Source organism: Wyeomyia smithii, chromosome 3 (assembly GCF_029784165.1).
Source record: "Wyeomyia smithii strain HCP4-BCI-WySm-NY-G18 chromosome 3, ASM2978416v1, whole genome shotgun sequence".
In the NCBI taxonomy this organism is placed as follows: Eukaryota; Metazoa; Arthropoda; class Insecta; order Diptera; family Culicidae; genus Wyeomyia; species Wyeomyia smithii.
Window position 1 is genome coordinate 29792591 of NC_073696.1, and position 25674 is coordinate 29818264.

Below are 25674 nucleotides of genomic sequence, written 5' to 3' on the forward strand. Positions count from 1 at the left end.
CTATTAGGGCGCCAAAAAGATACCGAGTTATCATTACCTGGAACGATATGTGTGTTTGGTTTTCAAATCTAAATTTCTTTTTGTTTTGAATTTGAATTCTATGACCAAAAATAGGAATATGCTGGAAGGGATTACGAAAAAAAAAACAAAGTAACATTAGAGAACACAAAAAGAGACAAACAAGACGAAAAACAGAGAAAACAGAAGCGGAGTAGAAAGATCTTGGAACAAAAAATGGCTACAACGAGAAACAACAAGAAAAAGCGAGTGAAAGGAAGCAAAAGAGAGAGAGAGAAAGACAGATTGAGTGACAGACAGAAAGAAAGACAGATAGAGAAACAGAGAGAGAAAAACAGATAGAAAGAAAGAGATAGAAAAAGACAGATAGAGAGACAGAGAAAGAGAAAGACAGATAGAGAGACAGAGAGAGAGAAAGACAAATAGAGAGAGAACGACAGAGAGAGAGAGAAAGACAAATAGAGAGAGAACGACAGAGAGAGAGAGAACGACAGATAGAGAGACAGAGAGAGAGAGAAAGACAGATAGAGAGACAGAGAAAGTGAAAGACAGATAGAGAGACAGAGAGAGAGAGAAAGACAGATTGAGTGACAGAGAGAGAGAGAGAAAGACAGATAGAGAGACAGAGAGAGAGAGAGAGAGAAAGGCAGATAGAGAAACAGAGAGAGAAAGACAGATAGAGAGAGAGAAAGACAGATAGTGAGAGAGAGAAAGACAGATAAAGGGACAGAGAGAGAAAAACAGATAGAGAAACACAGAGAGAGAAAGGGAGAGAGAGAGAAAGAAAGAGAGAGAAAAAGAAAAAGAGAGCGGAAATGAGAAGAAACAGAAAAAGGGGACAAAGCAAATAAAAATTAACAGATGCATTAGAGAAATAAAAGACAAAATGTATGAAAATAGACTTGAAAATTAAAAAAAGAAAAGAAACAAAAATACTATTCAACAGCACAGGAACAAAAGAAATCAATTGAAAATGAGAAAAGAAAACATAAACAAAAATCGGACCGGACTTAGGACTAAGAGAGGCTATTTAACAAAGATACAAAAAAAGAGAAAAAAGAGACGAAATTGAGGGATCTCACGCCTGAAAATAGAAGAAAAAACACGATTAAAAGGAGAGTAATGAGAAAAAAAGAGAAAGCTAGAAAAAATGAGAGATGGAGTAAAATAAACAGATCATAGAGAGAGAAACTTCCAGAAACAATTAGGAGAAAACCAAAACGTAAGTAAGCAGGCGAAAAAAGTAAATAGAAGCACGAAAAAATATTAGTTATTAGCAAAGGAAAAAAGCAAAGCCCAGGTACTTACTACATTCCTTCTGGAATTCGATCTTCTGTTACAGAATTCGCAGCTAACCGTTAGTGTACAGGACAACTACGGGCCTAGCGTCACGCTCCTAGTAATTCTAACGGTCGAACATGCGAAGATTGGCTTGTTAGGTCAGCATCGTACCTCGAGACCAACTAAAAGGTTTATTAGCAAAGGAAATTTGAAAAAAGTGTACAAAAAAAATTTAAAAACGAAAGTATCTAGAAAAATGTGGAAAAAACATAAAACCTTGTAAAAATGGAAGAGAAAAGACAGCAAGCGTGAAATAAAAAAAAACGAATGCAAAGGTAGAGAGACAGACAGAGAGAGAAAGCAATTGACCTAAAAAAGAGACACGGGGAGAGCGAAACCGAAGAAATATAAGAAAAACAAAATACAAAAAATGTTAAGGCAGTGAAATGAGAGAAAAATAAAAAAAAATCAGGGAAAAAGAAAGAAATGAGATAGGATAACGATAGAAGGGAAAAATAAAAGGAAATAACAAGAAAGATAGGAGGATAGAGAGATAGAGAGATAGAGTAGAGAGTTACAGATAGAGATAAATAAAGAGGTACAGTTAGAGATAGAGAAAAATAGAGATAGATAGGAAAATAGAAATAGAGAGAGAAATAAAAAGAGAGAGAGATATTGAAATAGATAGATAGAGAGAGATAGGCTAGAGGAAGAGAGAGCAATGACTAAAACTTAAATACAAAGAAATAAAATAAGAGTGAAAATACAGTGAGAGAGAAAACGGGGAAATATTAAAGGAAAAAAATAGAGAAAAAAATTGTTTGGCTCAGCATAACGATTATAAAACATAATATACATTAGAAGACAGGAGGATTCTGGAGTTGAAAAATATTGTTGTTCTGTATCGAAAACAACACAAAGCTCGATTCTAGTCATTCTTCAATCTGCGGTAGACCATTTCATACCACGAATAATGTGATGACAGACCATTTACATCAATTATTTGAATTTTACTTTTTTATATTACCGTTCTGTTTGAAATACGTTCCACGCTACTTACACAAAAATTAACGCAGCTGGCACATAAACAATATAATTTAGTTTGTTAACTTAGCATATTCAGAGCCTCATTCAGAACCTTTATCTAGGGTTCTATTACACCATAACATTTACAATAATTTATCTCAATTTGAAACATTTTTTGTACTCTGGCGTTGGAGCAATAATTGTTACAATGCACAAGTTTTCGAGATTTCAACAAATAATCGTTTTGTTCGTGGGACTAAGTTCTGTAAGAAAGACCAGAACAAGAAATAAACTAACGTGTTGACAATGAGAAGACAGCAACGTGCGAATTTAATTTGTTGGCTGTATGTCAACTCACGGAGCACCTATTCTACTAGTTGAAGTGTGAAAACTGATGTGACAACTTTTGTTGACATTGTGCCTTGGGATACACAGGAACGACACTCAAGTGGGTAGAGTTGGACGCGACCCATTCATCAATCTGCGCAGGTTGTGAAAAGCAAATGTACACGTCGCTTCAAGCATATCGCTGTCAATAGAAAGGGTGTCTATATTAAAATAAATTCTATTCAATATATTCTGAAATGGTAATCACTAATTATTTGGATTTAAGAGATTTAGAACTCAACGGGATTGTTGTATCTTCCAATGACCGATCGCTAGTGTCGTTTTCAGAACCAGAGTTTTGGTAGGGAGACGAGCAAATATCTCCCAAAGATTTCAATCTTTCGGATGTTTCAACAGCGCACATACTGCAAAACGGTGGACTCAGGGAGGGCGAATCGGAATCATTACCAGAGGTTTGCTTTTTGCGTGTTACATACTCCGCGGCGGCTGCTGTTGCTTCGTTGAAACGTTTCAAAGCACTTATTTCCTCCTGAGCTTCTTTGAACTTTTGTTCCAGACTCAAAAGTTCCAAGTGCATCCTATTAAGAGATCAACCATTTTGTTACTAGAAAAAGTTTGGCATAAGAATCTGCGGTTTTATACTTGTGAGAAGTGTCCGATGTTTTAAAGCTCTGGTCGTTTAGTTTGACCTTCAAACACTGATTTTCGCATTCTAGGTCGACTACTCGCTTGTTCAACTTCTTCTCCTGCTGGCTATATTCGCTTTCTACCTTCGAAAGCTGACAATTGCAATTTAAAAGTTATTCAGATTAAACTTCAGTTTGAAACTAATTATCTTACATATTTGCTGCTCTCCTCTTTGATCGCTTCGTACTTTTTAGTCATCTGATCCAATTGCAGCGACTTTTCCCGAAGTTCGGCAACCAATTGATCAACGGATTCTTTTTGCTGCAGGGCTGATTCGTACTGCTGCTTCAGCTCACTGTATTTAGCGACCCATGTAATAACTGGAAGTAGAAACCGGGAATATGCAAAGTGAAAAGAGAAAATGTAGAACACTTTCATCCCATCCATATTATCATAACAACTAGAAAACTCACTAGTCGTTCTGTGCAATGTTTGCTTGTTTATGTGTAGCAACCGTTCAATTGGAAGACTTTGAACAGTTCGTATTCTTATTTATCGAAGCCTGTTAGATTTTTCACTAACATATTTCAAAACTGGATATATGCTGTTTGAGATTTCAATTGTAAATAGTAATTGTACCTAATTATTTTTGTTAAATAACTGCGCCACAGCACGGTACTATTTCACTACTTCTCTGCTCACTATTTCAGTTACCCTGTCAGCCGAAACACCTAGTTTGTCGGCTATATTTTTATTGTGCAAATTGAGGAAATTCCATACTGCACGGATATGCAAAAAAAAAAAAAATGGATGGGAAATTTGTGTTCCACATTGCTGTTTGTTAGGCTCACCTTTACGCTTTTCCTGGTCGATTTCGGTCATCGTTTGAAAGGCACGGGTTCGTTCTTGCTGCAGTTCACCGGAAATGTCCTCGCAGGTTTCCAGCCCGGTTTCGATGTCTAGCAGCAGCGATTTGAGTGTCAGCTTCGTCTCCTGCAGTTCCTTGTTGGCGTCTCGGAGAGCCCGCTCTCGCACCCGCAGTTCGTCCGGAAGTCTTTTCAGCTGGTTGATTTCTTGCATCAAGGTTTGGTTTTCTTCCTCCAAAGTGAAATTAATTTTTTCCGTTACCATTTTTTCCTTCTCAACCAGGGCACGGATTTGTTCCTTTTGGTGCTCAACGATCGCGTTGGTTTCTAGCATTTTTGAGCTTTCGGAGGATGGGAATGTAACAAGAAAGTTGTGAGAAAATAGTTTCTAATTTACCGGTACAGCTGAAGCTGCTCTTCTCGCATCTTAAGATGCCGCAGGAGTTGTTCCTGTTCTAGTTTTGCTTGCCGCAGCTGCTCCAGATAGATTGCCAGCGCCTGACTGCAACGGCAGCTGCATTCGCCGAATGTGCTCGGAATGGATTCGCCACTTAGTCGCTTACCTTGGGCATCCGTTTCAGACGGATCCGCACACCGTGCAGCAAGATTCAGTTCGCAACGATCCAACAGTCGTTGGGTGTGTAGCTCTGTAAGGACAAAATCTTAAGTTGTGGATTGATTTTATAACAGAAATCTAAGGATACCATTTCGAACGTCGAGCTCCAAATGGCTTATTGTATTTTCGAGATCGTCTAGTTTACTGATCAGTCCGGAAATGGGTTCTTCCTCGAAACTGTGCGACAAGGAATTAATCGACATTTTTACTAGAATTTTTAACCTTCAGCGTGAATTTAACTGTCCTTATTACTAGACTACTTCGATTACATTACAGAACAATTTTCGATTGTAGAAATAATTAGAACTGTTTTTTTTTTCTTTTTTTCAGGTAAGTCTAATTGCTCTCGCAGCATCAGAGCGGTCAGAGGAAGGTTCACTCTACGAGTTCATTGACGCGCCAAAGCCCAACAAGTACCGTCGGGGTTATGCAATTGTTAAAAGAAAGTAACACGAAAAGCGTCATAGTGCATTTCTTATGCCGCCGCCGGCCATGGTTTGCCACCTGAGATGGCTGATGAATGATAATGAATTGAAGCTCAACTATGGCTTGCGGAGATTGGGCGTACCCGACATAGCCGATTTAAAACAATTGGACCATCACCGCTGGACGTTGTGATGCGATGAGCGACACCTAGAATACATTTGCATTGGCGATGAATGTAACCGGGCTTGTGGGACCTGGCTGCGGGTACCCCTTAGTGATGGGCAATCAGCTTTGTTCGGTTGAGTGGATTACTCGGGGCGCGGTCGAGCCACAAGCAATGCGGCGCGGTGAACGAAAGAAAGTGAAATTTTTCGGTTTCCAAGGAGCGTCTAGGCGGCGGAGGGAGTGATGTTTGGGGTTGATAACATTTGGAGTCTTTCTCAACTGGCGATGGAGATGATTGCAGCAGCTGCGCGGGTCTCTTATGGTTCCGCAGTGCAGCATTTGGACGGGGTGCTCTTTGATTGACTTTCGATTTCTGTAGCACAAAATCGGCGAACGCGGAGCAGCTCTCGGGATCCCGTACCATGGACTGGGAGGCCAATTTCGTACTGCAGCGGCAGCGACTGATTGTTTTACGCAACATAGCGCGCGCATTTTGGAATTCATACCGCCGGCGTTGCTGCCGTCATCATCGGCGCACTCTCGGACCATCGGAATGTCCCGATAGGAATTGTAATCGAGGCTTGCAGATAGTTTTCCGGTGATGCATTTTGCGTTTGAATCGCATTTTTTTCGGAGTGCGATAAACGTGAACAAAAGGGCAACTTTGCACTGTTTATAATATGTGCGTGGAAAAAGCGGACGTGTGTCCTCAACCAAACTGAAGCTGATGTAACCGAACGGGACTGGTATTTGCATTTCTTTTTTTTTCCTCGCTGGGTCCTACCACAACGACGTGACGTGAATAAATCTTTCTCACTGAGGGCTTAACTAAGCAGCTTAGATGTTAATTCAATGTTGAAGAATAAATCTGGCGTACATGAAGAAAGAATAGAATCAGTACAAAAGCAATTTCTACTATATGCTCTTCGTAAGCTAGGTTGGACCGCACATCGTCTTCCGTCATATGAAGCACGCTGCATGTTGATTGACATTCAAACATTAAAAGAACGGCGAGAGTACGCGATGGCTTCATTTGTAAACGATATCGTTTCGCAGAACGTTGACTCAGCAGTACTACTTTTTAAATTAGTGCGGGGGCCTAGTGTGGTTGGTAACGTCTCCGCCAACCACGCTCGACGCCTGGGTTCGAATCCCACCGCCGACATAGGTGTCGATGGTTGTGAGGTGGCGTGATCCACTCACAACCAACCCAACTGGTCTAGATTCAATCCTAGCCGACACCGGGAGATTTTCTGAGGCGAAAAATCTCTGGGATCACGCCTTCCATCGCATGAGGAAGTAAAGCCGTTGGCGCCGGTCCGTTAATAAACGGGTCGTGAGTTAGGGTCCTGGGTGTGGAGTCGCCTCCCTGGGCGTCGGTGATTGGCCACAACAGTGGCGGAACTAGACCGACGAAAAATAAGCGAGAATAAAAAAAAAAATACTTTCTAAATTGAACTTTTATGCACCCATTCGACAACTTCGACACCGTAGTTTATTTGCTCTTAACCATCATCGTACGGAATACGCAAAAAATGGACCTGTAAATAGTATGATGAATTCTTATAATCAACACTGCGAAGCCATTGACTTTACGATGTCCCGGTATAAACTGAAATTTGATTGTTAAGAATGCTTAATTGGATGAACCACGATGCTGGACTAACAAGTCAGTGGTTTTGAGTCTCAGCTTGAGAGAAACTGTTAGTGTCAGTATCGTAACGTAGCGCTAGCCTCGAAATCGTCCTGTACACTAAACAGTTGACTGCGAGGTCTGTGTATAATAAACAGCAGGTCGAGTTCCGAGCCTCAAGGCTTTGCTTTTAATTGGACGAACCATGTTTGGGCTTCTATATCAAAAGTAATTCAAAAAGACAGTACTCTTTCTCTTAGATTCCTTTTGAAATAAAGCTCTGCCATTGTAGGAATCTGTAGACGGGAAGTAACTATGTATAATAATATCATTTTAACTTTATAATATCTTAGTGTGATTTGACCATAATTAAAAATCTGATGCTTTCAACTCAAGCTATTTTATAATGTCCAATAAAACCTTTTAGTTGAATGGAGTTCATATATAAGGTCGTAAATTCATAGTTTTCCCTTACGGATAGTCAACTGCCTGTGTTTTTACGATGCAAGTGCGATGACTGTAGTTCGGCTAATCGAGCGTTAAATCGCTGAATTGATTGGTAAACCGTATTTCGCTTACACTAACAACTGGGTAGAAAACTACTACGTAGCCATCTTGGTCAGTCAGTTGAGATGCTTCCACGAGTGGTGCTGCGGCTGCTGCTGCTGTTGATGATGATGATGCGAAGGTACAAATTTCTCTTTTGTTGCAACAATATGAAGCCAATAGAAGTGGAAGTGAAGCAGCAGCGCGCACGGCATAGCAGCAGCTGATTTTGGGCTTCGTTTCGGTGGCCAGAAATAGCGATGGAGGAAACGCAAGCTGAAAGCTAAAGCGAATGGAAAAATGATCGCTATTATTTTGATTCAATTTTCCGACTAATTGTTGGTACTTTGCAGATTGTGGCTACCTGTACCTCTCCTACTACCCTATGGTGCGGGAAAAAAGTAAATGAATTCTGCGAATTTCGACCATAGGGGAAATGGGGCTTGAAATCGAAAGCGAAATGATCTCATCGCGGATCGGCTTTCGGCTGTTGGAGCGCATAATCCGGCCGGTAAGATCGGCTAATGAGGTTCGATAATAACGTGATGTTGTTTGCTTTCCTACATTATCACTGCCGGGCATCACATGTTGCATCACTGTGGCTGTGCCCAATCTATGGGTTCGGGATCCAGAGCACGGGTTATTAACTGTGTAGGAGTTAATGGTCGCGAACGTGTAGAGTTTGTTGTGTCAAGGTTTCTGAAGCAGCTTAATTCAAATTCGAAGCGAAAACTGAAACCAAAGCCCCAACATTGTGGGCGCTGAACCGAAGCACAAGAAGGTCAGAAAGGTTTAAACTTCGGTGTTTCGTCGTGTGGTTTCCTAACGGTTACTGGCATTTGCTGAGCTAGTTGACCCTCATAGTTGACTTATCTATTTTTATTCGAAAGGAGAAAAAAAAGGAGGAAAGCGTTGTCATATCGCATGAACGAATCACACCCAATCTGCTCTACTGCGTACGCAGGCAGGCACCAAAAAGTGGCGAAACGCGATTTAGGTACCTGCGGTTGGTGGCCCCGTTGCAATATCTTATCAGGGTTGGTTCGAGAGTGTTTCAGTCGCGATATAAATTTCTATGATGGATGAGTCTCTCGGTATGATAAGCGAAAATATAATTCTGTAACTGTTTGCAACGTTTAAATGCGTGATGCTCTGGAAGTGTAGTGCGGTTTTACGTTGTCAGTTGGAATGTTTGTGAATTTGTTCCTTGTTTTACATCGAATTAGCAATATAAACTGGCGTTTATTCCTTTTTTTTGTTGTTAACCGGGCTTCTTTTAGTATGTGTTTGTAAATTGAATGTGATGAACTATTATGGCGATAAAGCTATTAGTGTAAACAACATAGTACACGTGCTTTTATAGGTTGCAAATTTGCAAAAAATCTCGTGTATGTTTCAGTGAATGGAGAAAGAACTTAGCACCCTCAGTGATAACGAAAAGTATATAACATTTGGGTTTGGTAGAGCGACGCAATATTCACCAAGGCGGTAACAACATTTACACTAACCAGTTTTAACAAATATTAGGTGGCTGAGCTGAAAATCAAAATATTAAAAAACTGTTTTTCGGAAGTTAACCTATCGTTGACAGCCGTTGACAGATCCCAAACTCCATCGGACACTTGGATGTTTAAAAATACAATATTGGGAATAGAGCAAATTTCAAAGAAAAGCAAAGAAATTTATCATTCAGAATTTCGAGAAAAAAAAACAAGCGACGAGATGAACAAATATGTTCAAAGTAAAGATAACAGAACATTATCAGTAGAAAGGTATTAAAAATCATAAGAGTCTTAATCCTCACATCAAAGAGTCAGAAATTCAAAAAAAATTAAAGTAAATGAGAACGAAAAATTAAAAAGTTGATTCTGTTCATTGACATTGACATGTTCAGCCTGCGCTCAAGACCTTTGTGTAGAATACTACCCGTTGCTGCATCGATTTGGTAATCGGGTGCTGTGCTTTGAGAAAGACGCAACGGATGTGCATCCTCTCCATCCCGTTCCTCTGTCGCTAAACTTGTCCGACTCTGTTTCTTGTGCTCGCTGCCCTTCTCTCCCAGTTTTAGTTACTCCAGTAGGTCCGCTGGTTACTAAAGCCCAAAGCAGACCGAGATCAAAATCTTTCGGCCCAAAGCAAAACCGAAATTAAATTCTTTTCTAACTTCAAACAGAACAAGCTCCATGTCGTGGCCAACGATCTAAAATAGGCCAATGATATAGCTTGTTCCTTGCTCTTTACTATGGAATTCCGCCTATTTGTAACCACACTTAACATGGAAATCATAACCGATTCGTGTCCGATTATCAAGTGTACTTTCAAAAGCGGTATCGACTGCTTCAAGAATACTGCTCTCTCCGATGTAAACATACTGGACTGCAAGCAATTGTGATCCGTGTCGCTTGGTGGTACAAAAAGTGTACACTTCCTTTAAGTTGTTTCGGGTTACGTTTGCCGAATCTACACTACCTAACCACATCTCGATCCACCGGGTTCGTCTGCCTGTAAATGCCTCGCGTCATGAATTGCTTTAGTTGCAAGCAGTTAAGTAACATAACCGCTCGCTTACTGTTGCAATCAGGCAGATGCATTCCGGTTTCATCGTCAGTAGCGTGCGGATTGTCGGTAGTCGATTGTATCGGATTCTGTTTTAAAACTAAGCTATTCTTCACGCGTCTCTTTTAACGCGATTGTGCTGCCTAGTCGAGTGACATAGCACCTCGAATCTATTGTTCGTCAGTAAGTTGATACGTTTTGGCCTTGTCGATTGTGCTTCGGACTGAGGGATGCCAACCAGGATCGAAGCACAAGTACACGGATCTGCCTATCGATCGACAAAGATTAGTGTAAATATTTCATTACTCTTATCGTTCCACTGTGATAGTGTGCTATCGCATGGGCAATGGAGGTAGACGACGACAAGCAAGCTCCCTCTGACCCTCTGCCTCCTGATCCTCCAGTCTAAATGCCCGCTACCCCCGGCTCTTCCCCTTTCTCGCCCAGTGCCCTTTGTCCTAGATTCTACCCAGACGGATCGACGGCACCGTTATAGTCGTTTACTTTCGGCTCAAAGCTTGATATAGTAAAGATTTCAAAGGACCTGGCTGACGCTTCTCAGCCGTAACTGAAATTTATGTTATGTAAAGCTAGGCCAAACAAATTGCAAGTTTTGTTTACCGATTTCTGGCAGGCCTACAGGATTGTTATCATGTTTATGTATCCTCACGAGACTTGGAGATCGATAGTGTAGTGTCCGATTTAAATCTGTCCTCCGAGTGCTTCTTGACGGAAGCTGCTAGCTGTTTTAGGAAAAGCAGCCTTCCTGAGGTAAAAATACTAGACTGCAAGCAATTTTGGTCAGTATCGCTCGTAGAGGGTTTGAAAACCTACACCCCGTCAGACTCGTATCGAGTCACATTTGCCGGATCTACGCTCAGCAGTCTATGTGGCTGTATAAACCTTGCGTTCACTGCAAGCAGTTCGGCCAAACAGCCTCCTACTGTTGCAATAAAGCACGTGCGGTAAGTGCGGGGAGAATTGCGCTGATGCTTCTAGAGATTTTTTTTATAAGATTTGGACCACTGCGACCTTTATTTTGATCTTTGGTGGTATACCTCTTCTATAGTCTAGGTACTCGTGGCAGACATATCACTATTAATGGAAGTGATCGTCGTTGTCATGTTGCACCCTTTCTCCCAAATTAGGCACCGAATTTCGTATGAAATTAATTACCTCATCAGAATTTGCAGACCAAACCTCGGAAGGGTCTAAAGTTCCTTTTCCAAAGGCTCTTGTTCTGCGCTGTATAAGTGCACTGCAGTGGCAGAGCAAATGTTCTACGGTTTCACATTCGAACCCACAGAGACGACGAATTTCGTCAATTGACTGACCAATTTGTTTTAGGTGATACCTACTTGGACAGTGTCCTGTAAACAGTCCGGTAATTGTTCTCAGTTCCTTTTTATTCAAACTGAGCAATTGCTGGCTGGCTTCTAAGGATTAGGAATGCTATTCTTTTTATTGTTTTACCTTACTCTGGATTCCAGGCATCGAAGTTGTCGCATGTCAAATTCAGGAGATATTTGTGCTTGTTGCGAACAATATCACGACATAGAGCATATGGTTTGGTCAAGTTCTGTATATCGTGACTGTTTCTGCTCATGATGTTTTGGTGACCCTTGACCTTCTCTACAAGTCTTAGTCCTAATTTGAAACTACAAGCCCCAGTCCTAACTTGGTCCAGTTCGACATACTCAACTGAGAACAGCTCTTCAGTGCCTTCGGTTATATCTGTCGCACAACCGTTTTATTGACGTAGAACAACGAGGAGCTATCATTCATTAACACACAACACAGTGAGCAAGAGAGTAGAAAACTAAAATTACCACCTCCTTGATTGTTACTTACCAAAGTCATTGGTTTCAATTTCATCACCGCCCTAATATTACTAGGTCCGATTGTAACGACATATTCAGCACATAACTTGAGGGGGCAGCCCTCACGGCGAATGGAGCATCGTTCATGTCTCGTTATGTCATAAATTGAGTTGTACCGTGTAGAGTAGAGGGCAGACAGTGTGCCAATATTTGAGCTATCACCACCATATATTATAGCACTTTTCTTCATGCTTGTGACCGTTTTTGCATTTTGGTAATATTATAGAAAGGAGAAAATCAACTCTTTGATTTTCAATCATATTTGTCCTGTAGAGTACACTGTGCTAGTACTCGAGCTATACCACTACAAAAGAAAAAAATATTTGTTCAAGCTCGTGTCAATTTGTTATATATCTGCCACTGTGTGTATTAGTGTGCCAGTCATTTATATCTAGTCTAGTCTAGTCTACACTTACACAGCCAGTACTAGAAAGGATCCTGGAAAATGATATCCACCATTTTAAAAATGGTTTCCATACATTTTTCTTGTCAACGGCCAGGCCTACTGTGTAGCGCAATATAATACAATGTAATCTAAGAACAGGGATAATCCGTACCAACCGATCCGTATGTAAGAAGTAATATACCTTATTCGTTGGGAGTGATAAAGCTAATAAAATACACTCCTTTGTTGACCAATCTCCTGGGATGGAACATAGGTATTTCCTCCTAATGTTCGGGTTTCGAAACCAAGGATATAACGCCTTTACTCGCTTAAACTGTTACGGTTGGAACTTGAGTACTAACTCTAGTCCTAGCATTTTAGCTTATGGTTATAGCGCCATTACTCGCTCTCTGAAAGGAATATGGATTATCATTATTATGTATTTATAAAATAACGACAGCCCTTTCGTCAAATGCCAATTGTGCATTCTGCAGATAAATTAAATAGTGATAAATAACAAAAAAAAAAAAGAGATGAACAATAACAAGCAAAAATATGCGTAATTCAATTCAGTTTTTAATTAATGTAACGCCACACACGCGCGTGTGTGTCAGAGTGTGTTTTTAGTCTAGTAAATATCTGAAATGTATTAGATTCTATTAGATTCTATGATTTGAACTGGCGAAGGTCCATGAATTCATAGCCCAAAAACTTAGAGAAATGCAAAAAAGCATATCGAACGAAACAGTTTTAATTTAAAAAACGCCAAAATAATCGCAATCAAAATTTAGTTATCATTTATTTATTGTTTTCATTATCATCAGACCATTATCGCTCTCTACGCCGACCAATAAGATTTACACATAATTAAATCAAAAATTGTTTATGTGTAGCAACATTGGTCCAAAAGGTTGGAAAATCATAGAGTAAGAGTGCCTGGTAAAATGTCCGTAAGGATAGTTATAAGATATTCGTTTTCTCACGCACGAATGATGAATTTCATACTACATATATTGTAATGCTATACAAAAGTTAAAAATTTTGCGCATTTAGCTTATTTGTTTGGGCCAATTTTGTCATGCGATAGTTAACGTGTTCGAAGATTTATGGCACGCTTCGCAAACAGTACATTTCTATCTGTTCCAGTACAGGAAAACAATCATGGAATGCACTTGACAAGGCATTACCGCACATTCAGACAGCAAATCATAAGATTCCAAAGGCAAAGAAAAACGAAAATAGAAAGAATCACGCGCCCCTACATTTCCAGCACAATCTGCAAGCGGTTGAGCGAGAGAATTTTAAAACCTACGAAGATGCGGTCACAAACACAAAATAAATTGCCAAAAGTTAGAGAGAATGAAACTGTTTTCTTTCAACCAATTTTTTCAGCCATTCAAATCAAACGACAAATTCACAAGCAAAAAATCACCAACTCTAATACTTATCTTTTGATTCCCGTCTCTCTTCTGAACCATGATGTTGGTGCGAGAAGCATCGCACGAGCGAGAAACAATCCTCCTGCACTCGCACTTCACTAGCTTTTTAAGCCTACCTTGAGCTCACTCATACAGATTTATGGTAAGCACTCGCGAAGAAACTCGCTCCGCCACCGAAAGAAAATCTCTAATCAGAGAAACGAAATTGACCGCACCAAACTTTGTTTCTCTCGTTATAATATTCGAAATCCTCCAGCCCGAACAAACCATTATAATCACTGTTGCACTTCATCTTGATTGGACACGACTCTCTTGCCTGTAGGGCAAGCTAAAACCATGTCTAAGCGAATTTTCTAGATTATGATCACTTTTCCTAATCGATGTTTCCGGCTTTCGGTAGAACAGTCCACTAATGCAGATGGCATTTATCACTATTTTATCTGGAAAAATGTTCAAAACCCAAACTCTTATATATCTGCCACTGTGTGTATTAGTGTGCCAGTCATTTATATGGGAAAAAAGTAACCAAAAAAATAAAAAGAAAACTACACAAAATGTTCACACATCCTGTGCAAAATTTTAGCTCGATTGGACTTGAGACGGGGTGGCGCGGAGGGATTGAAGTTTGACATTGAGAAACTCGAAAAATCACCAAAATCGTGAATTTTTCTTCAGATCTCGTTGTTTTGCATTTGTAAGTCATCTGGGATCAAAAAAATCGAAAACCGAAATTACATGCACCTCATTCCGGTGGATTAATTTTTGGATTTTTTAAGGCCAAAATTCAATCGCTTTGCGCCACCCAATTTTAAGTCCGGTTGAGCTGAAATTTTGCACAGGTTGTTTTTTTCGGGCAGGAGAACATTTTGTATAGGATTTCTCAAAATGACCATTTTGGTTGGCACCCTAGTGTGTATAACCAAAAGAGGACATTCTTTAACTTTTTATTTGTAGATTTGTTTGTCCTGAGAAGAACAGTGTTTGGTTGTGCAACAATTACCCCCAATTATTAAACAAAAGCCGAATTTTGTTTTGGTTAGAAGTTAATGAGCACTTTTTCTACTGCTTTCACAGCAGCCACCATCTACTTTGTCTATTGTACAGTCGAAAGCTTTCTTCTGCAGCACACAAGAATTGAACTGAAAAAACAGAAACAATTCGGTCCGGTTGCCTTTCGCACCTCTGCACCACGGTCTCCTCATTCGAAATGTTGATGGGGAAACATAATCTCAAGATTTTTTTCATGCATAAAAGTTATACAGATATGCGGCGCGCGTTTATTTTCAATCTGGTTACTGAAGCAGAAGCACCTGCATCAGTTCTTAAATATCTTCCGAGAGCTGATGCATATGAAGCACATACAACTGTACAACTTTTTCAAGTTCCGCCATTCTCGCTTCTGCGTTTTCGCAGCTGTTCGTTCACATTGCCTTAGAGAGAGAGAAAAAAAACAATCAGCTTCTTAAACACAGAAGCGAAAATGACGGAACTTGAAAAAGTTGTACAGTTGTATGGGGCCATCCACATACCACGTGGACAGCTTGGGGGGGGGGGGTTATGTAATGTCCACGATCCCTACGAAAAAAAAAAGAATTTATATCAAAATCGTTAAAAATCTTTCCACGTGGTATGTGGATGGCCCCTATGTGCTTCTCATGTATCATCTCTCAGAAGATTAGAAGATGAGAACTGCTGTTCATGCTTCTGTTTCAGAAACCAGATTGGAAATGAACGCGAGCCGCATGCCCGGGCTGCTCTCATACATGAAAGCGATACCATCTCTTCCAGGGGATCCGTTTGGATGATTGATGACACATGGTAGCGATGGAGATCTCTCTGTGATATCTGTGTATGAGAAGCATGCACGTGGTTTGGTTCAATGATATTGATTTTTAATTTAATTTGGAGTTGTTGGATTTTTTTTAAATATTAACTATCATAACAAAGAGTAATTCCACAAAAAAAAAAAAACGGGCAACTAATTTAATCGACCATTTTTGATTTGGCTGATACTGAACTGAAACATAGATGTTTCTATGGAAAAAAATTGCCATTTTGAATGACTCATTTTGGAAGCAGGTAATCTTTCGTAGTTTTTGTAAACAAAATAGATTTTTAAAAAATGAGTTTGTTTTAGAAAATTTTTAATTTTTCTATCAACTGTTTCCCAAAAAAAAAAAATAATAATAATAATAATTTTCAGGGTGTATTTTTTCGGAAAGACAAAATTATTATCTTGGCTCCTTCCGTTTTGGCTTTGAAAGTATTCGTAATCATTAATACCTTCTCAAAATAGTATTTCAAATAGCTTCTGAAAAATAAATTGTGCTCGAAAAAATTAAACCAATAGCACAAAATGGCAACTTTTACTTATAGAAACGTCTATGAAAAGCTTCAGCCAAATCAAAATTGATAATTTAAAAAATAATAAAACTGGGACATTTTTTGTGGAACTGCTCCATATTATGTTGTACTGTGGACGCTAATAACAAATCTTATAACATACAAGAATCGAATGATGCATAAACCAGAAACACATGTGTCGATTCTTACATCACTATAAATGATCGAAATGTTACATATAAAATGTTTCACGAGATGCGAGAGAAATCTCAAATCTTACGGTAGGACGTAGTCCCACGTTAAAAAACTGATTCTGGCTTTGTGCCATTGTCATTAAGTTCACTCTGTGCTTTAAGAATACAATAATCATGCACAATGAAAGTGATAATTTTTTTTTGGAATATAATTTCTAAGTACCCTCCCAGCGGATCTCCAGGTACGATGCTGGTCTAACAAGCCAGCCGTCGTAGGTTCGAGTCTCGGCGCGAGAGAGACTGTTAGTGCCAGTATGATCGTTGCACTAGCTTTGCAAATGTTCTGTGCATAATAATAAACAAAACCAAGGCTTTGCTTATTCTCTAAGCAAGGTAAGCATAAGCGAGCTTTGGGGCCATACCAGCACTAGTCATGTTCAGCTTTTTGAAAGCGTTGTTTGGTTGAAAAGACCAACTCCCCACTCATGCGGTAATCCTGCGAACGGTTATGTCTTATATTTGGATTCATCCATGACATGAGGTTTCTCGGTCTGCTCGATTGATGTTTGACACGCTGCAGGACTGTAAATATGTTTGTTCGCTCGTTGCTTACTAGTTTCAAGAAATTGTTACGATAGCAACAGCTAGTTAACAGTGATATCTACAACGAGAGCGCGGCTATAGGGTACCTGTTTTGCGATTGTGCATATACTTTCGGTTGCCTTCGGTGCTACCAATCCGTGCGCAAAAGATGTTTACGCACTTGACCAAATCCGTGCCAAACAGTAGAATAAATTGTAAACAATCGTTAGCTAATCGGCTAATTAATTACAGTTTCTGCGTGTCTGTTTCTTTTCGGTCCTGGTTGATGATACATGATACCACCAGGGCATTATTGCTTACCCTGCGTAGGCCTGTTCAATTAACGCATTCTCTACCGTGATTTACTAATACGAAACCTTCATCGATAGATTTAGGCGCATGCATGCACTTCGAGCTCCCAGCTCTCGGGCTGATAAGTTGAACACGCACGTAGACAGACAGACAGACAGATAGAGGGCCCATTCGTTCCAAACATTAGTCATCGCCTCGTGCCGCGTGAAGGAGCACACTTGACGGAGGCGACGGATGGGTGGGATCTCGGTAATTACACGCTAAGTTTGGATTAGATTCAATTTTTCTTTCACTTTACACACTTTGTGCCTAATTCATCGTGCCGCCGCACTTAATCAAATTGAACAGATAGTAGTACAATGCATACTCAGTTATTCAGTCAGTCAGTCAGTCCGTCGTATTTGTGTAGACTTGTTTACTCGACGGTCTCCTTCACGTTCATGTGGTAACAATCTGGAGCACAAGTTGCATGCACATCGGCCGGTATCGGTATACCTACCTATCAGCCGCGGATTACATTCGACTATGTGTGTGGGTTCTGCCCCACAGAACGACTCGTGCGAGCTTAGATATACATATTACAAAGCGTCTACCGTAAAGTAAAACCCTACCCTACGTAGACTCTCACACGTGAAGATGTGATAGCTTCAGCAAAATAAAACGCATCGACCTCACCTGTGTTTTACGAGCCTTGCCGTGAGGTGAGCTGAGTTGGGCGCCGGCTACACCGCGCTTAGTTTGTGTGTTTGTATTTTTTTTTATTGTTGTTGTAGCAATACGACATGTGTGCACTGAGATGTGTTGTTTCGTAACCGTTAATGGGTTCTGGCGTTTTGTTACTATGTTTGCAGTTGGATTAGCCAGTTTCAGGTATGCAGATACGGTAGCCGGAACGGTATTTTGTTCGCTTTTATGCCGACCTTCCCAACGTCCAGCGTGCTGATTGTTAGATTTCTGACGCCTAGATTACGACAGCCCCTGAATTAGCTTTGTTTTGTTTTTGAGTGAATTTCACTTAATGTGGTAATTTTTCTTCGACCGATTTACTGAAACGTATTTCCATTACTGAAGTTATTTTTTTAGCTGCTTAAAATATCATCTGCTTAAAATTTCACCAGCCTAATAATTTTTTTTTTCGTTCAAATATGTCTCAATATTTGGGTACGCACCGTCAGCCAACATAAACTTTATGAGCAATCATGATAAAGGAGAGCAAACATATGACGGAATCTAACAGTGCCAACGCCAAGCAAACGACGTGGGAACATTTTGATTCTTTCTTTCCCCGTCGTGTGCGGCGAAGGCAGGTGCTGAGTTGCAAGTGTGGAAAACTCAAAGAAAAAGATCTGAAGAGTTGATTGTGTAACTCGAAAACAAGGGACGAAATGAAAATATTACCCTATTTCATATAACATGAAGATACGGTTGAACATTACATTGAAAACTGATCAGATGATATTGATTTAAAAGGGTCTCATTTTTTATTCAAAAACAGGAGAGTGTAAAGAACTTTGACGAATATCGAAAAGGAAACTGAGCATAAAACCTTACCCTAACTAATGGAATGATTTTGAGCCAGTTTTTTTTTTCTTATGATTCATCAAAATCAAGAATCAATGGTTTTTATATTAAAAATCCTAACGCAACATACAAAAAATGATAAAACCCTCACATCGTAACGAAACCCAGTTCAGTAGCTACCACTTGGTTGGCTCATAAACTACCCGTCGCGTCTGTGATAAACGTTTCGGATGGAAGCTATCCCGAGCCGTTCAATTACGGGCTGCTTTTCTCTTGCGCAGTCAGTCAGCCAACAGTCAGCAACCGGACGGACTGACTGCGGGCCAGTTTGTTTTTCCGTCGCCACCGGCACCCCAAGCGACGACGATGATCGGCGAATAAATAGTGCAGCAGCGTAAATTACCAACCACTCGCCGTCACTGATAGCATCATCAGCGCTATAAAGTACAGCCGTTTAATGTGCTAGATTTCATCCCATTCATTTACGCACACAGTCGCGTGTAGGGCACAGCAGCAGCAGCGGGTCGGAACCAGATTTCTCAATGGATCAATTGCTTCACTTTTATATCAATATGGAATATGTACGCGAAGTGAAAAAGTCCCGCCGATAGGTGCTTTTTTCTGATCGTCCCACGTACAAGAGACCGGTTTCTCAGCTGTACAGACTGTGCGCTCTGCTCGCTTAGGCACATCTTCCCCGATATGTGAAACTTTCTGCTACAATTATCAGTTTACAACACCAAGCTTCGATACATAATTGTACGGCTAACTTAATTAATCGTTCTATAAATAGGGGGATGGCACGGTGAGTGCAGACCGGCAAGGAAACCCAAATCCCGCAAGCGCACAGGCGCGTTTATCATGCAGCGGAGGCCAAGGTTAAGGTGAAACCTGACCGATCTTCTTCAGCTGGAATGCCACCGTCGTAGAAAGTGCTGCAGCAAACTGGATCCGCGGCGGAAAATGCAGCTCTTTTTATTTTGTTATTCATTTATTTATGCATATTATTTTAGCACGTGACATTTGGCGGTGACACTTTCCCTGCGGATGCTGCCTGGCTGATGAGATTGTAGCGGGGACCAAATAAGACGAAACGAATTTGTGTTAGCTTCGCTTTCGCAGCCTGTCCTTCACAGCAGTGGGATCACAGGGTGCGGAATGTAGGTAATAAGCATCAAATTTGTCATTTCGCCATTAAGTTTTACTACAGGAGGCGAATAAATTTCCAGAAACTGATTTTGAAGTGATGAATATTGAACAACATTAAAGAAACATAATATTACACATCAGGTTTGATACAATGTCATCAGCGCAACATTGCGGTTAATCATAAAACAATCAGTTCTAGAAACGTTGAACCGCCATAAATTTTACGCCACAGTTATCTGTGTTGATTTTTTACAATAACAATTACAAGCAATTAGTTTAGAGAAAATTCCTCATGTAAAAGCAGTTACGGGGTGAACGTTGAATTTTATTACTTATGATACTCTTGAAACACATAAAAGTTTTTATACGATGTATGCAGTACGACACTACGTCAGTGTTGATTACTGATAACTCTTATCGAAAAGTGACACAACCATTGCTTGTTTCTGATGATTGTCGTTTATAATAACAATACCGACAACCGTAAGTATGTCAAAATTCCACAAGTTTGACTGTGATTAAGCCTTGCCCATGTAACATTTTTGTGACACTCAAATCGTTATATTGACTATAAAAAATCGAGAGTGTACAATGGTAAATTGTACATACCTGGACAAAACATTTTTGTTGAAGTCATACCGACTTCTGTAGGTCAGGCTTGTCTGCAAATAAAAAAGTGCAAATCTACAATTCGATTTTCTTACATCAGCATTGCAAGAAACGTTAAAATGGGGCAACTACTTAAAATGGTTTTGTTCAATCAATTCATATGTCGACTTTCATTTATTCTTTTTTAGCAAACTAACAAAAGCTTTCTGAATCAGAGTGCTGCTGGATATCCCCGCCAAATGCGAAGAAATCTTCAGCAGAAGTAAAGGCTCGAATCATCGATGATATAGGTTCATTAAATCCAAACGCTGTGCGATGAAACCATGGTCGGAGAAGAGTCCTAAGAGCACGCGATGGGACACAAATATCAAGTAATAACAGTAGTCTGGGACAGTCAACATCATTGTTCAGAAGCTTAGCGGCAAATGTTGCCTGCTAAATTTGCGTCCCCGAGCTAGGATATCAAGATTGATAAGCTTGCATCGATCGCCATAAAATAATGACATCATTTAAAAATATAGTAAAAAGCAATGGCCCCAAGTTGCTGCCTTGAGGTACACCGCTCAAGTTAACAAACGGAGTTGCGATACACGCTCCCGATTTCACACGAAGTGACACAGATATGAACTAAGTCATGCAACTAAGCTGTCAGAGGCACCAAGATGCAACACGCAACAGTTGCACTCTTGGGTATCTGCTTCCATCCGACACGAGAACGGGAACATTGTCTTTCTTCCAAACCGCAACACACCACGATACTTTTCATATTATTGCGTTTACGAGAGTTAGAACAGAAAGCGGGCTCGTTATTGGATAACCGCTGCTTTTCCAATTAATTTTCAGTTAAGTTTTTCGCTGGTTTTCAAATTTCAAACACATTTCAATTATAAAATGTACTAAATATTTCACCTATCGGTTAAGACATTAATTCAGTGAAAGTTACATTGCATGCATTCAAAACGGGACAGGGCACGTACGATTCAACACTATACCATCCTGTTCTAAGCTACGCTTCTAAGCTACGCTTCTAAGCTAAAGCTTCTAAGCAACGTTGCATAATTTTACTTTTGAAAAGATATGCCAATTATTATTCCACAAGTTTGAGGTAACCTTCACCTGTCGATTGAGACATCGGGAGTAGTAGCATAATATGTATTTTCAGAGGGCACATTTTCGATACATGCATGGCATACCACCCTATTGAATTTAGGTGTAATCTTACGTCGAAAATTGGGCCAAGAGGTTATATCGATATAAGTAAACATAAGTGACAGCTTAGCTTGACTGATTGCACTTATTTATGGTTGCTACTCCGTAATGGATTCGCATCCGTAAAATTGCATAGTAAATCAACTGAATGGGGCTGGAAAGTGACCTACTATTCTCATTGTAAAGGGTGATCTGTTTGCTATTTGGTTTTTCGTGTATTCAGATTTGACAGTTCGCGCGGGAATTCTGACAGCTGTCAAAGTCTAATGTACTCAGTTTGGTTTGCCATGTCACCATGAACCAACGCTTACAAATAATTGAATTTTATTACCAAAATTCGTCCTCTGTGAAAAATGTTTTTCGCGCATTACGACCATTTTATGGTCGTCATAATCGACCTACTGAGCAAGCTATTCAAGCTATTGTGACGAAATTTCAAACCAGTTTTATTCGACTACATGGAAGATTTTACGAAAGGATCTTGGTGTTAAGCCTTACAAAATACAGCTTGTACAAGAATTGAAGCCGAACGACTTGTCGCAGCGTCGAATTTTTGGTGAATGGGCCTTAGAACAACTTGCCGAAAATCCACTTTTTTACCGAAAAATTGTGTTCAGTGACGAAGCTCATTTTTGGTTAAATGGGTATGTTAATAAGCAAAATTGCCGCATTTGGATCGAAGAGCAACCAGAGGCAATACAAGTATCGCCAATGCACCCAGAAAAATGCACGGTTTGGTGCGGTTTACACGCTGGAGGCATCTTTGGTCCGTACGTCTTCAAAGATGATCAAAATCGCAACGTTACGGTCAATGGCGCTCGCTATTGCGCCGTTTTTTTGCCGGAAATGGAAGAGCTGGGCCTCGTTGACATGTGGTTCCAGCAAGACGGAGCAACGTGCCACAAATCGCGCGAATCAATGGACATATTGCGGAATGAGTTCGGTGAGCAATTCATCTCACGAAATGGACCGGTGAATTTGCCGCCTTGATCATGCGATTTAACACCGCGTGTTTGTTTTTTGTGGGGCTACGTTAAGTCTCTCGTCTATGCGGATAAGCCAACAACAATTCCAGCCTTTGAAGACAACATTACACGCGTTATTCGCGAGATACCAGCCGAAATGCTCGAAAAAGTGACCCAAAATTGGACTTTTCGTATAGACCATTTAAAACGTAGCCGTGGCCAACATTTGAATGAAATTATCTTTAAAAAGTAAATGGCATAAACCAATGTATCGGCTCGAATAGAGATTTCATACAGTTTTGTAATTTTTATGCGTTTTTTTTAAAGAAAAATCAAATTCTTAAAAAATCACCCTTCATAAGTTTTGGTGAGACAATACTTCGAAGGGTAAATAAAAAGGTGACCATGCCCTTGCAATCCACCATTAGAAGAAAGGGATATTGGTGTGACATTTACTGCTTTGAGACCATAATAATTATTGCATATCCACAACAGTCACAGGTAGGAGTTCTTTGTGTTGATGCGATTATGATTTTAACTCCTACTAGTCTCTGTTTAGCTATTTTCGGTTTACTCTCTGGTCGGTTGATTAGAGAAGTACAATTAGCATATTCATATTTGGGACTGGTTGAGAACATAAGAACAACAGACAGTAAAAATGCTGTTGGGGCCGTACACAATTGTGTAAGGTTTATTTCAATAGACCACAGAGTTGTCAACCTTCTCGATTTAAGATCCGCTTAAACCAACAGAGAATGCTGTTGGGGGAACGCGCAGGTGTGTGGTATATCTTAGTGAGACGCAAAACATGATACTACACAATTAGGGATGTTACGGATGTGATTTTTCATATTCCTACAGATGCGGATGCGGATGCGGATATGTAATTACGGATGCAAATGTAGTTGCGGATGTCAATTTTCACGCGGATGTTCCTTATTCGCGGATGCGGATATCCGTAGCATCTCGTATGTTTTATTTTGCTTATTTCACATGACCATGTCCCTCTTCAGTGCAAAAGTTATTTAAGCGAGCAGTAAATACACTAAGGAAATTTTTTTTTCAAAATTTTATGAAGCGATATTTTTTTTCAATATCCGATGTCAAGTTTCATGCGGATGTTCCGCATTCGCGGATGCGGATGCGGAAATCCGTAACATCCCTATACACGATGTGAATTCGATTTAAACAAACATATCATAGGGACGCTGTTGAGGCCACGCACAAATGTGTATGGTTTGAAAAAACCCCGTGGTTCTGTGGTTAGCGATGTCGGTCGGCTAGCTCTCCCACATGGTTGTGATGTCGGGTTCGATTCCCGATCAGGTCGAGGGTCTTTTCGAGCTTTAAATTTTCGAGCTTGAAATATGAATGTTGTTAGGGCCACGCACAAGTTTGTGTGCTTCGTCTGGTAAATATTAAAAATCTACGACTTTAAACCGGTTCAAACCAACATTAAAGTTGTAGTTGGGCCAAGTACACATGTGTTTATTTATTTAGTCGACATCTCGAATTTGTAATAAATTTCCAAAGACTGTATCTTGTTTTAAGACCTTAATTCTGTTTATAATAATTTTATTAAAAAAGTATCTGATTTATTCTTAAATGACAATTTTTTTGCATCGATCGTCCATCGCATCATACGTGTAATCGTCCATCACACGCATAGGAATACATACCAAAAAAAAAAAATGGCCCCTTAAAAAGCATGAAAATAAATTATCTCAAACAAATTTTGGGAACTCCAACTTTTAGAAGTAAGAACGGTAGAAAGTTACATGGCCAAAATTCAGCCAAAATCTCTTAAAAACATATAATAGCAGAAAGGTCACAACAGCAATTAATTCCAAATTGAAAAAAAAAACCCGTTCTAATGAGCAAAGAACCAGAAAACAGCTAAAAAATTAACCTCAAATAAGTAACCTAGACTTCTATCTGGTCTCGAGGTACGATGCTGGCCTAACAAGTCAGTCGTCATATGTTCAACACTAAACATTTCTTTCAAATAAAAAGGATGAATTCTGAATTCAGCTCAACATCTGGAGGCTAGAAAAAAACAACAATGGAAATAAAGGTTTGAGACGGTCTAATTGGACAGAAAAGATTAAAATGAAAAATGATCATAAACTAGCCAAAGAGGACTGTAAAATGCTTCTTAAGAGAAAAATAAAAAACGGAAGTAAATGAAAATTCATCTGAAATTATTTTGGAAATTCTAAAGCAAACTAGGTATTTCGAACTAGGAATTCAGAAAAAAAAATCAGTAAATTAGCTTCATAATGAAAGAAACAGGCAAAGCAGATATTCAATCCAAATTAAGCTGAAAGTGGATCCATAGATGGACGTGATTAAAGACAAAACTGGTAGAAAATGCCTGAAAGAGTAAAAACAAAGTTCATGAAAAAGGATTTTAAACTAGTCTGAAAAACCGAAGAGGGTAGCAAAGCTTACACACCCAAAAAAGTTTCATTGAATTTCGAGACGGTGTTGCCAACATCTGGTCGAGCTGGCATCAAATCTTTCTATAAGGAAACAAAAGTGACAATACAAAAAAAACAAGTTTATTAGAATTTTACTTAATTGACTGACACCTATGAGGACAACTAAAAAATGTATTTATCTTGTCTGTAAGTCAGTAAATCAAATGTTTTTATTTTCGATCGAATTATAATTCGGTTTTCTTATCGCAGCATTAGGGTTCTGGCATTCATTTAACTTTTTTCAGCAAACAAACGTAAGTTTTTTGGGTAAACGGATGGTACTGAATGTTCCCGCTTTGTTTTTTTTTGTAGATTAGGCATTGCTATATTACCCAAAAATTGCGTTTCTCATTAATTTCATTTATTGCATTCTCATACTTGGAGACAGTCATATTTGACGTGAGAAAAAGTATTAAAGTAATGAAAAGTTTTTTTTAAATCTCTATTAAAAAATCAAAATCAAATATTTAAAAAAAATTATGAACTTGTTATGAATAT

General features: G+C 39.6%; 2 protein-coding genes across 7 annotated transcripts in view; one reads left to right on the forward strand and one right to left on the reverse strand.

Annotated features, from left to right (window-relative positions):
- LOC129727303 (protein kinase C and casein kinase substrate in neurons protein 1) overlaps positions 1 to 25674 on the forward strand; it is an 82529-nt gene that overhangs the window by 28326 nt on the left and 28529 nt on the right. The window lies entirely within an intron of this gene.
- Positions 2761 to 5030, reverse strand: LOC129727305 (centrosomal protein of 135 kDa-like). Its single transcript, XM_055685012.1, has 7 exons — positions 4871 to 5030; positions 4564 to 4813; positions 4152 to 4507; positions 3514 to 3680; positions 3316 to 3452; positions 2955 to 3251; positions 2761 to 2854 (listed from the first exon to the last, which is right to left on the reverse strand). Exons 1-7 carry the CDS (start codon positions 4983 to 4985, stop codon positions 2770 to 2772), a joined length of 1407 nt encoding a protein of 468 aa, XP_055540987.1. The 5' UTR covers positions 4986 to 5030; the 3' UTR covers positions 2761 to 2769.

Bases quoted from the DNA above. Each gene is read 5' to 3' on its own strand.
- LOC129727305 (XM_055685012.1), bottom strand. From the start codon at position 4,985: ATGTCGATTAATTCCTTGTCGCACAGTTTCGAGGAAGAACCCATTTCC. The intron at 3,681-4,151 runs GTGAGCCTAACA...TTCTACTTCCAG, and splicing joins CGACCAGGAAAAGCGTAAAG to TTATTACATGGGTCGCTAAA. The intron at 2,855-2,954 runs GTTGAGTTCTAA...TTCTATTGACAG, and splicing joins TTGGAAGATACAACAATCCC to CGATATGCTTGAAGCGACGT.